The sequence below is a fragment of the Nansenia antarctica genome (assembly GCF_963989245.1).
Source record: "Nansenia antarctica genome assembly, chromosome: 1".
NCBI lineage: Eukaryota > Metazoa > Chordata > Actinopteri > Argentiniformes > Microstomatidae > Nansenia > Nansenia antarctica.
Genome location: NC_137674.1, coordinates 60,032,415 through 60,045,370, shown reverse-complemented (window position 1 = coordinate 60,045,370; position 12,956 = coordinate 60,032,415). Strand labels below are relative to the sequence as shown.

At 45.7% G+C, this 12,956-nt stretch overlaps 1 protein-coding gene across 1 annotated transcript in view; it reads left to right on the top strand.

The window, feature by feature from the left end:
• ryr3 (ryanodine receptor 3) overlaps positions 1–12,956 on the top strand; it is a gene marked incomplete at both ends in the record, with an annotated part of 132,242 nt that overhangs the window by 58,397 nt on the left and 60,889 nt on the right. The window contains 18 exon segments of the mRNA XM_080531575.1: positions 2,345–2,440; positions 2,676–2,794; positions 3,567–3,700; positions 3,953–4,194; positions 4,591–4,783; positions 5,089–5,305; positions 5,490–5,594; positions 6,856–6,959; positions 7,606–7,689; positions 7,963–8,122; positions 8,327–8,471; positions 8,699–8,904; positions 9,333–9,507; positions 10,739–10,947; positions 11,282–11,445; positions 11,856–11,904; positions 12,232–12,392; positions 12,672–12,834. Coding sequence (XP_080387701.1) covers positions 2,345–2,440; positions 2,676–2,794; positions 3,567–3,700; positions 3,953–4,194; positions 4,591–4,783; positions 5,089–5,305; positions 5,490–5,594; positions 6,856–6,959; positions 7,606–7,689; positions 7,963–8,122; positions 8,327–8,471; positions 8,699–8,904; positions 9,333–9,507; positions 10,739–10,947; positions 11,282–11,445; positions 11,856–11,904; positions 12,232–12,392; positions 12,672–12,834 — 2,726 coding nt within the window.

The following is a 12,956-nucleotide window of genomic DNA, read 5'->3' as shown; positions in this document are numbered from 1 at the left end:
GGATAGAGCGAAACGGGGTTCACAGGATCGACCGGGGGATTAGTCATCTGCCCAGATATGGAACTCGTGTCAGGGGGTGGTCTGCTGCCAGCGGCGATGAGGTCCAGAGAACGCTGGATGGAGGCGAGAGACCCGGACAGGGCGTCCATCTTCGTCTCGAGACTATTTACAACCCCGACGGTGGCACGGGTGGTATTCTCCAGTACGGCTATCTGGCCTTGGACCGTGGGGAAGGCCTTCTGGAGCTCGGCCTGCAGACTGGTAAGTTGCATAGCATGGCTATTTACCTCTCTGCGTAAATCTACGACTAATGGGAGAACCCCAATACCCGGGGAACCACCCTTGTTCTCTGGAGTTCCACCTTGGCTCATAATGGCTTGGATATACTGTTATGCACACCTTGAAACTGGAAAGCCAAATGTGGTGGAACCCCAGAGAAACAGAGACAGAGGCCAGGAGAATATATAATGATTTATTAAGGAAAATATAAACAAAGAAAATAGGCCCTACACTAACTAGTGGAAAAACAAACAAAAGGTGTGATGCAGGCGATAGTTATGGGGTGTGTAATTATACTATGTGTGTGTGCGTGTATGAGGTCAGGGGTGTTGTATTATGTGCTGCGATACTACCCTAGTGAGCAAAGTCCGAGATCCTTATCGGGTCAGGGAGAGTGATCCATGAGAGAGTAGTCCAGAGGGGAGTCCAGGGGTCGAGCCAGGGAGAGAAATCCAATTGAGAGAAGTCAGAGGGGTCCATACAGAAAGTTATATCCAAGCGTTGGATCTCCGTCTGTAGCAGGGTTAAGTAGGCGGCTGTCCCGGTGGTGATTGGGACAGCTGGGCTGAAACGTAATAGCCCACACCTGCTGCAAACAGAGCCAGAGATCCGGCCCACTCAATCCGGCCGGGAGGGGGCGCCAGAACGAGGCTCACGGGGGCGTGTTAGATTAGGAGGCACAACATATTGTATATGATGTATTAGTTACTACCATAACCATAGAACAAATTGGACAGACACACCATATATTTATTACTGACATAGACACACATACAATGTATTTACACACTTATACTTATACAATCAGCAATAAAATCAACCATAATGTACCGCCAGGGGAGCCTAGTGATAATGACTTTCCTCAGTTACGTGAGTACACCAACCAACCGTTTCAACTCCTCCAAGGAAACAAGCTACTGGAGTTTCAAAGTAGTCTGTAATGAATTCCAAAACTGTGAAGCTGAGTAATTAGAACATGGTTTTATTTTAATGATCCGTTCTGATTTGTAAAATTGTTCAGAGTAAGAGAGAGTGAGAGTGAAGCTGGTATTTCTTTTCAGATTTGATCGAAGAAGAACATATTAGGTGTTAATTTTCCCAGAATGGCCTTGTAGATCAGAGTATACCAATATGTAAGCCTACGTAAAGCCAATAAGCCTACGTAAGGACCAGCCAACAGCACTGTATAGTGATAAGCCTTAGGCCTTAGGGCCACATGATACACAGAATCAAGTGCCTTCACTCTAGTGCTTGAGGTCAGCTTGTAAATTTACATCATCAAATCCAAGACAGACAAGAATGTACACTATACAAGCTATTTCCTGGCATCATAAGAAAAGCAAAGCGGTAATAAAAAAAATGCAATTCTCAACTCTTTTTTACCAGGTTCTTGACAAGATGACATGATTAATGAAGCTCAGCTTCTTATCTGTCAGGTTTCCAAGATGTTTGTATGATTGAACATGTTCTATTGGGAGGCCATCCTGAGTTGTCACCACAAGATTTTCACAATCTTTGGAATGAGAGAATACCATGGACAGTCATTTTTGTTTTGGAGGAATTAAGTTTCAAATCTTACAAATCCTGCTGAATTAACCTAAGGCCTTCAAAGTGTTGCCTCCCCATCTGTTTGGATTGACGGATGGCTCTCGAGGCTCTCTCGAGCCAAGTGAATTAGTGGAGAGATTAGACCCCGCATCAGTATTCTTTTGGCACCAAGCGGTGTTAAATTGCTTCAGAGGCATTATCTGTCCTGGTGTCCCCGACCCTAATGGTGAGGAATGAGGAGACGGCTTAATGTCACCGGCACGGACAGGGACAAACACCGCTGCTCCTTTCAGACACGAACATCGTTGTTAATCCATAATTGCAGCTATTTATTTGTCTGTTACAGGGTAATTGCATAGGTTGTTACACATACTGTAGGTTATTACACTAGCTTAAATGTCACCGGCAGGGACGGACAAGGCCTCAGACAGCCCACTTACTGTCTGTCTCACCCCTCTTTCTCACCCCCACTCTCACCCCTCTCACCCCCTTCTGCCTGCTTCCTCTTCTTTTCCAGCTTCTCTGATCTGTGGAAACAGGGACAACTGCACCCAGTTCTCCCGCAACCTGGACTGGCTGGTCAGCAAGCTGGAGAGACTGGAGTCCTCATCAGGTAGACACACCGCTGTGAATACAGGCTTCAAATTAAAGTATCGAAATGATGGTTGGAGAGTTACTGGCTTATGTGGTCTGAATATTTGATTGTCTCCATACTGTAGCTACTTATTCATGGAACGTAGGATGCTAATGTGTCCCAGTGACCTAGTCAGAAGCTGTTGATTCTGGAACCGATATTCTCCCAATAGTTTTAGCCTGATGTAATGACATACATAATGGCTTGTCCTCAGGAATCCTGGAGGTTCTCCATTGCATCCTGATAGAGAGTCCAGAGGCTCTGAACATCATCCAGAAAGCACACATCAAGTCCATCATCTCTCTGCTCTACAAACACGGACGCAACCATAAGGTGAGCAACAGCCCTCTCTGAACACACACTAAAAGTTTGAAACCAATTTTCCAAACATTCTCCCAATGTTCTAAACCCGTTCTAAACATGATATTAATGTTTTAAACCCATTCTAAACATTCTCTTAATATTATAAACCCATTGTTAACCCATTGTTGTTGTTCTAAGCCCTCCAAGCTTGTATAAACCTAGCAGATAGACATGTACATGATACACAGAGACACTGCTGTACATGAATCTTAGCAATGATTCCCTTTTTGAAAACAATTCAACATCAAACAATCCATGTAGATACAGCATGTCGCTTTCCTAGCTGTCAACACGGCAACATTGCATTAACAATAGCCTAGCTATTGTGCTACAAATCAAATGACATTGTTTTGACATTCCTTGTATGTTTTATATGCATTGTAAGCATGTCTGTCTTCCAATATTTGCTCTTGGGGGCTTATTGGGCATGTAGGGCCATCCTTGTAAACAGCAGGGGTTACACTCATGCAGGGCTGAGGAATCTGGCTATGGCCTTGTAAAGATAGGGACACGCATGCTGCTCTATGTATAACTGGCATTGCTTTCCCAGGCAGTAATCATAAAGCAGTTGGTTGTTACAAATGGGAGGATTATTGCTGTCGGCCAGAGAGAGAGAGGCGCGCCTGCGGCACTGCTGTGTTTATGTCTGTAGGGGAGTTGACCCTATTGCAGGTAAGCTAATGCAGTCTGTCTCTCTCTCTCCCTCTCTCTATCACTCTCTCCCTCCGTGACTCCATTGCAGATTCTGGACGTTCTGTGTTCTCTCTGTGTCTGCAACGGGGTGGCAGTGAGAGCCAATCAGAACATCATTTGTGACCACCTGCTCCCCAAGAGGGACCTGCTGCTCCAGACACGTCTGGTCAATGATGTTCAAAGGTAACAGAACCACCATACTTTCAATGTACTACAGCATCTCATCTCAGCAATCATTGTTAATCCATAATTGCAGGTACTTACTTTGTTTACTCTGTTAGTATAGCATAGTATGCATTATATACACAGAATGTAGGTTATTACACTGCCATGTAAGGCCGATATAGTTGAGAGTGAATCAGTACAACGGAGCCAAGCCTTTCATAACTATATGAATGTTTCACCGTGTGTGTGTGTGTGTGTGTGTGTGTCCAGTATGAGGCCCAACATCTTCCTGGGAATGACTGAGGGTTCGGCCCAGTATAAGAAGTGGTACTTTGAGCTGATGATTGACCAGGTGGACCACTTTGTGACCAGCGAGCCCACCCACCTGCGCGTGGGCTGGGCCACCACCAAGGGCTACGCCCCCTACCCTGGGGGCGGAGAGGGCTGGGGGGGCAACGGGGTGGGGGACGACCTCTACTCCTACAGCTTCGACGGCCTCCACCTGTGGTCAGGTGAGCAGATGTTCTGTTTTAAAAACCACCTGTCGATGGTTTTAGCACAATAGACTAGTATGGAGAATTAGTATTTGGACATGTACGGCTGCGTTGGAAAAGTATGGGGAAAACTTTGAAGGTCTTTGTATCTAAATGGTAGGTTAAACGGTGCTGTTATTTTGGGAGTTGAGGTCTGACATTCTCGGGTCGTTGTATTGATGTTGTAGTCAAGGACACTACAGACAGAACAGCCCCAATCCAACCCCATCCCCCCCACCCCCCCGCCGCTCACTAACTCTAAACCCCCTGACACATTGCCCTAGATTTCCCATGACTTTGAAAACCATTTTTCTACCCACCACTCAATCTATCCATCCACTCTGCCCTCTCCTCACCCCTCCTCTCCTCGTCCAGGCCGAATCCCTCGGGCAGTGGCCTCCATTAACCAGCACCTGCTGAACTCAGACGACGTGGTGAGCTGCTGTCTGGACCTGGGCGCCCCCAGCATGTCCTTCCGCATCAACGGGCAGCCAGTGCAGGGCATGTTCGAGGACTTCAACACCGATGGTTTCTTCTTCCCTGTCGTCAGCTTCTCCGCCGGGGTCAAGTAAGGGTCAAAGGGTGAAGCTAGCCAATTAGGGAGCTGTTAACGAGGAACTGTCAAGTGTGAGGGATTGCGACTGTGAAGCGGATTTAGGCCGTAGGCATACGATACAGTAGCCATGGCAACAATAGCACAAAGGCTTTTATAGATTCGTTTTGGGTGGGGAACATATGCACCTATTTACTTTCCCATCGATCAAAAGAAGAGGGGCAGCAAAGCTAGAATCTGCGTATTCCTGATTCATTTGATAAAAGAAGTGGAGCGTTCCATTTTTTTACTCAAACGTCTGACTTCCTGGTTCCTCTCAGGGTCCGTTTCCTGTTGGGCGGGCGTCATGGAGATTTCAAGTTCCTGCCGCCGGCGAGCTACTCCCCGTGCTACGAGGCGCTGCTGCCCAAGGAGAAGATGCGCGTGGAGCCTGTGAAAGAGTACAAGAGGGACCTGGAGGGGGTCCGGGACCTGCTGGGGACCACCCAATTCCTCTCTCAGGCCTCTTTCATCCCCACGCCTGTGGACACTAGTGCTGTACGTACTCGGGCATACAGGAGTCTTACATCCTGAGGCATTAGTCAATAGCACCACAATAATGCTTCAGTATAAACGTCATATCACACCCATATCAATAGATGTTCAATGTTATTACAGTGATAGCTAAAATATGTATTTATGCCCACTGAATATCCACTTCCATTTTTTCTCCTCTCTCCAGGTTATTCTCCCCCCTCATCTGGACCATGTCCGGAACAAGCTGGCAGAGAACATCCATGAACTCTGGGGGATGAACAAGATCGAACTGGGTTGGTCGTATGGCAAGGTAGGCGCAATACTCTGGGATTTCACACAATACTTTCTCCAGAGATGTTTCCACACTGATCGACTCCTCCTTTGTTATGTGTTTGTAGGCTATAGCCTTAATGTCTTAATCGTCTGAAAAACATTGTCATAAGATGAACTGGCTGATTGTGTAGTCTGATACACTTAAAGGCACTTACATGAGGAGACGTGATTGGATTTTCTTGCCCTCTCTTTCTCTCTCTCTCTCCCCCTCCCCCCCCCCCCTCTCTCTCACTCACTGTTCACTGCAGCACAGAGCAGAGCTGTTAGCATGCTGAGCACACACAGCGTAGCTCTTTGTACTAGTGGTTATCACAGAATAATTTCCTGGGAGACCGGGCAATACCACGGCCTTTTGACAAACTCTAATGAGCATCTCGCCTTACAGAACCGTGACAGGCAAAACTAATTAAGGGTGAGCGACACCATTACCACCCAGACCTTATCATTTATTACAGACAATATTTAGGAGCCACAGCTGTTGGCACTTAATTTTGTTTTAACGAGAACTCATTAGCTCAAAGTCACATTGTCCCAAAGCCGGGATGGGATGTTGTTGGGACAGTTGGCACATAGTTGGCATGGAGGATAAAGGCTTGAATCCACCTGGATTTAGTTTGTGTCTATCAAGCCACAAGAGTTTGCTCCTTTGTGTGGGTTATCTTTGTTGATACCTATTGCTATTCTTTTATGACAGCCTTGATGGCTCAGTTGGTAGAGGTTGTGAGGTTGTTGTTTCCTTTCCCGCTGGGGCCATACATACTGAAAAATGTATGCACTCACTGCAATGTGAGTCGCTTTGGATAAAAGCTTCAGTTTAGTGGCATATATTATGAAAACATAGTCCACAAGAACTGTGTTATTTAGATTCTGGGCACATTTACCTTGGTTTAGACATTCATAGAGTGAATGTTGCTCTGTACCACAGCAGCTCCACTATGTTGACCTTATTCTGTTCAATTACCAACAGCTGATGCTAGATATTATTCTGAAGAGAGAAACCACAGATTTATTCTGCAAGACTGCTCTCTACCTTTGCCTTAAATAACCTCCATGTGTTAAATGTGACTCGGTGCAGAGCTGTTTTTTTTTTAAGCCGTCGTATTCTTCACTGAACCGTTTAATCATTGGGGATGTATTTGTGGCGGATGTGTATTGGGGAGGATTCTCTCTTCAGCTGAAGCAGAGTGAAGTCTGTATGCATGTTCAAACATAATGATGCTAAACTGCCTCTTTCACAGGTTCGGGACGACAACAAGAGGCAGCATCCTTGCCTTGTGGATTTCATCAAGCTGCCGGAAACTGAAAAGAATTATAACCTGCAGATGTCTAGCGAAACGCTGAAGTAAGCTGCTTGTTGTTGTTTTGCTAAATATCCTAATTTTAGTTACTCATTCATGAGGTACACAAGTGCTACTGACAGCGGCAGAAGTGCAGATTAGGCTGAGATTAAAGCAGTACTTCTAACGAGTTCAATCTCCTGAGTGAATCTAGGGAATATTGATTTAGGGAGAGAGAGAGAGTCTCGAGCCCAGAGCCCATTCCAGCCTTAAACACTGAGTCATCTCTCGCTTCATCTCTCTGAGTCATCTCTCGCTTCCTGTGGTGAAGATGTTCAATTGAATATGCAAGATGTCAGTGACGGACTGTACTGTTGAGGGTAGACCACTGCAATAGATCACATGTTGACACATATTTTTTTATTATTTTATTATTGATTGATTGTCGTACTGTACGAGTTTGATTAAGTCAGTTCTAAAAGCGGCTTGTCGGCCTACTGTAGCTCCACCTCTGAAATGGGCTCATCAGAACACATGTCTTTATCTCCCAGGCAGATCTCCCGCTTACACTTAGACCCAATGATTATGACCGTAGGACAGTGACAGGTGTTGTTCTATTGGGACTTAGTCATGTGATCATGAGGTTTCTTGCACTGAGATCTCATATGTGACTCCTTTGACCGCCCCCCCCCCCCTCTCTCTCTTTCTTAGGACACTGTTGGCACTGGGATGCCATGTGGCACTGTTGAACGTAAATGCAGAGGAGGACCTGAAGAAAGTGAAACTACCCAAAGAGTGAGTCATTCTGTTTCTGCACAACGAGTTGAGCTGAGCACCCATTTAAAGGAATATATGGAGGATTAATACTGATGGGGGACTATTTGAGTCTGTTGTTTTTGTTTTGTGGGTTGGAGAGCTGTTCTCAGTTATTTCTTTTGTGCCACCATCATTCAAACTGGGAAGTCCCATTGAGGTAAACACTGTCGATCCAAAAGGATACTTGGCAAAAAAAGACTTCAAAGCTTCTTCCCACTGTGTTAAGTTATTCCCCTCTTGTGTTGCGTGTAGCTATGTGATGTCTAACGGTTATAAGCCAACGCCACTGGAACTGTCTGACGTGAAACTGAACGCTGGTCAGGAGGTTCTGGTAGATAAACTTGCCGAGAATGCCCACAACGTGTGGGCCAAGGACAGGATCAAACAAGGATGGACCTATGGCATCCAGCAGGTAACTTAATGATTCAACTAAGTACTGTACATCACCATGTTATGTTTTATGACCACTTTCTTGATCTAACAGTGAATGGGATGCGTTGCGGGCATAACATTCATGGATGAGCTTGAAATGCTTCTTATTCATTATTACAGATAAGATCACTGACGTGTGTGTGTGTGTGTGTGTGTGTGTGTGTGTGTGTGTGTGTGTCTGTAGGATTTGAAGAGCAGGCGTAATCCTCGCCTGGTGCCATATGCTTTACTGGATGAACGTACCAAGAAGTCCAATAGAGACAGCCTCAGAGAAGCCATCAGGACCATGGTGGGGTACGGATACGACATTGACCCCCCAGACCAGGAGGGTGAGCAGGGCGCACACACACACACACACACACACACACACACACACACACACACACACACACAGACATTGTCTCACATACACACACACACACACACACACACACACACAGACATTGTCTCACATACACACACACACACACACACACACACAGACATTGTCTCACATACACACACACACACACACACACACACGGTTTGTTGATGGGCTGTAACTTCCTTCACCCAGCCTGCCACATAGTGGAGAATAAGAGCATCGAGACCATCCGGTTCTTCCGTGTGGAGCAGACGTACGCTCTGAAGACAGGGAAGTGGTACTTTGAGTTTGAGGCGCTGACTGGAGGGGACATGAGGGTGGGCTGGGCCAGACCTGGCTGCAGACCTGACGTTGAGCTGGGGACGGACGACCAGGCGTACGTCTTCGATGGCTACAAGGTACAACTGCCTACTCTCACACTGTTACAGTAGCATTGTTTAATACAGTGTACCTCTGTGGTAATAATCACATTCCTCCTGGACTGTTCATTATAATAACCAACATACAGTAATCAAGCAAAATACACTTTGAGTATAGTATTGTAATAATGTAAGAGATTATCATTTGATTGATACAGGGTAAACTACCTTCATGCGTCTTACAGTAATAATCAGTATAATGATAACATTAAGACTCCCATCAATTCTGGACAGCTATTGTATATCCAACTGATTCAACAGTTACACTAGAAGAATGGTCTTGTCTCGGGCCCACTATTTTCAACCAGTATTTAGTGTTGAGTTAAGCTGAGAAGTGTTAACATCATCTGACATTGTACGGCAGCCATAACAAGTGGTGGTTATTGGTCACATGATTATTCCACCAGGGCCGTCGGATGCACATGGGGAGTCGTTTCTTTGGGAGGTCGTGGGTCGAGGGCGACGTGGTGGGCTGCATGATCAACATGGACGACAAGTCCATGATCTTCACCCTCAACGGGGAGATCCTCATCACTAACAAGGGCTCAGAGCTCTGCTTCACCGACTTTGAGACAGAGGACGGTGAGTTCCTCTTTGGAGATTCTGTTGACTCTGTTTCGGTTGAGGTCATCCTCCAGCTGAACTTATTCATTCATTCCTAATGAACCATTTCCACAGGAAGTTTCTTAAAGGCCCACATTAGTCATGTTGATGTTTTTGTAGGTGCTGCACAATGTTATTGCACAATGATTCAAATCAGAAAATTGACATTTGTGTATTTTAGGGTTAGCAAGGGTGGGCAATTACATTTCCTTAACTTCTCCGAAATCGAATTCCCACATGCCGTGATGTATGAGATTTAATTGGGCATAGAGCTCCAAAGTGTTACGTGGCTAGTCTGTTTGTAAAGTTAGCAAGTAAAAAAAGAACCCTCCTTTATAACCACTTTTATCTGAGGCAGTCAAACAACCTTTCGACACATTTAATTGAGAATTGCACCTAGCTACAGTATATCTGCTGTCACTTTACCACATCGCTTAGTGAATGACTAACATACCCCTCAGTGCATCCGTTCTATCGGTCCATCCCTTCTATTTTATTTCAGAAGAAAGACAAGCCAGGAAGCAAAATTGGCTGGTGGGGATGTTTTATGGTTGGAATGCATGTTGTTTTCCTAGACAGTGGGTATGCAGGAATCAAAAAATGTAAAATGTCAGCAATACAAAACATAAAAATTCAGACTCAATACATGAACTCATATTTCATGGGGAAAGGAGCTTACTTCAGAGAAAAGCACAGAAACTTACTGTAGCAATTCATATTACCGTATGTCATCTCGCTTTGTGGCCATCTCGCTTTGTTCCCTCGGAAACTCTGTTTAGTCTTCTTTACTTGGGGTCTTGTGGTGTGGGACTGTGAGTAAGCACATCAGTACCGGTGTTTACTGATTACCGTAATGCTGCAAGCGGTGCGGCTTTGTAGTTTACCAGTCGTACTGAAACATTTTGACAGAGCGCCTTGAGCGCCGTGTACAACCAGTATGGATCAACCAATTAACCAATTGATCCATATATAAGGCGCTCCGGATTATAAGGCGCACTGTCGTTTTTTTTGAAAATTAAAGGCTTTTAAGTGCGCCTTATAGTGCGGAAAATACGGTACTTATTCTACAATACTTTTACAATGGCCTCTCATTCACCCATTCACACACACATTCACACACCAAGGGCGGCAAGCTACCATGCAAGGCGCCTGCCTGCTCACTGGGAGCAATTTTGGGGGGTTCAGTGACCTCTACCTCTCCCCCCTGTAGGATTCGTCCCGGTGTGCTGTCTGGGTCTGTCAGAGATCGGTCGTATGAACCTGGGGAAGGACGCCAACACCTTTAAGTACTACACCATGTGTGGCCTGCAGGAGGGTTTCGAACCCTTCGCCGTAAATATGAACCGCGAGGTCACCATGTGGTTCAGCAAACGCCTGCCCACCTTCGTCAACATACCCAAAAACCACAACCACATCAAGGTAACGGCACGATCAGCGACGAGGGGCTGACATTGACAACGTGTTTGTTGGAATGCGAAATCTGCTCCGAAGGGACATGTTCCATACAGTGTGTTGAACGCTAGAAACGGAAATCGTAACGACAATGTAGTAACACATTGTTGCATAGTACTTACTTACAAACATACCTGAATATCGCTTACCCAGTAGCTGCTTACTGTATGTAATTGTACAGTAATTGGCAGGTGAATATCCGTTTTCAGCATCACTAGATACTGTATATTATAGTAGTGAGAGACATGAGTACTGTTCCATTCTCGGGCTCTCTTCCGATCTAATTCCACTTCCTGTATAGGTGACGAGGATTGACGGGACGGTGGACAGTCCCCCGTGTCTCAAGGTCACCCACAAGACATTTGGGACCCAGACCAGCAACAACGACATGCTGTTCTGCAGAATGAGCATGCCCGTGGAGTCCCTCAACACTGTTACGGCACCCGACGAGACCCCCAAACTCAGGTCAGAGAGGTTGGGTAGTGTAGTTTGTTATACCATCCTCCAACAGACAGTACAGTGGTTGTTTCAATTGGAAATTGCACTATGTCAGAGAGAGAGAGAGAGAGAGAGAGAGAGAGAGAGAGAGAGAGAGAGAGAGAGAGAGAGAGAGAGAGAGAGAGAGAGAGAGAGAGAGAGAGAGAGAGAGAGAGAGAGAGAGAGAGAGAGAGAGAGAGAGAGAGAGAGAGAGAGAGAGAGAGAGAGAGAGAGAGAGAGAGAGAGAGAGAGAGAGAGAGAGAGAGAGAGAGAGAGAGAGAGAGAGAGAGAGAGAGAGAGAGAGAGAGAGAGAGAGGAAGATAGGCTAAAGGAATGATTGAGGACATTGACCTGACCATGGTTAACCCCTGAACTTGCCTGATGATTTTCCCTTGCAGTCAACCTCTAAAAGAAGATGGAACAGTTGATTATGGCAGCATCACATCGGTACAGTAAAGATTACTATAATATATAGTAATACTGTATAATATAATAATATAACACCTACTATTGTACAGTATCACTCTGTGAGAGCATTATGCTCCCTGGGGTTATTGTATGTTGTTTATTGCAATACTACCATTCTGTGAGAGTTTGTGTTAGAGTGTTAGTATGTGTGTGTGTGTGTGCGCGTGTGTTCTAGGTGTGTGTGTGTGTGTGTGTGTGTGTGTGTGTGTGTGCGTGTGTGAGAGTGTGTTTGATATGTGTGCATGTGTTTTAGAGTGTGTGTGTGTTAGTATGTGTTATTCAGTTTATGTATGCTTTTTATTGCAGTACTACCACTCTGTGAGAGTGTTTGCTGGCCAAGACCCTGCCTCCGTGTGGGTTGGCTGGGTAACCCCTGACTACCATTACCATAGCAAACACTTCAGCCTCAATAAGACCCGCACCGTCACTGTTACCCTGGGAGACGAGAGGGGGCGTGTCCACGAAAGGCAAGAGCCATCTCTTAAACATTTTAGTAATCTATGGAATCGTTGGATTCTTTTTTGAATTTTTTATAAATCACACAATAGCCATTTTGTGTTTTTTTATATGCAACAAGAAAACAAATGCAACACGTTCGTCGATAATTTTAACGCAATGAAGTACAGTGTACCGGCAAGTTTTTAAAATGTTTTGGATCAGTTCCTCCTCTAAATGAATGCCAACTCTGAGTGACCCTGCCAGTCCCTCGTTGCCTCATTCCCTCCTCATGTCTGTTCCATTTGCAGTGTGAGGAGGAGTAACTGTTACATGGTGAGCGGTGCTGACATCATCAGCTCTGGCCACGCCACCCGCGCCAACGCCGACCTGGAGATCGGCTGTCACATCGACCTGGCCACCGGCCTCATCTCCTTCACCGCCAACGGCAAGGAGCTGCCCACCACCTACGAGGTACGATGTTCACCACGACACAGACCTCCACGAGACACGTACAGTAGCCGTGGTGACGTCCTATAGTATAATCACTAGCTGCCAGGTGTAGCATTCACCGTCTGGCTCTAACTGACACACAT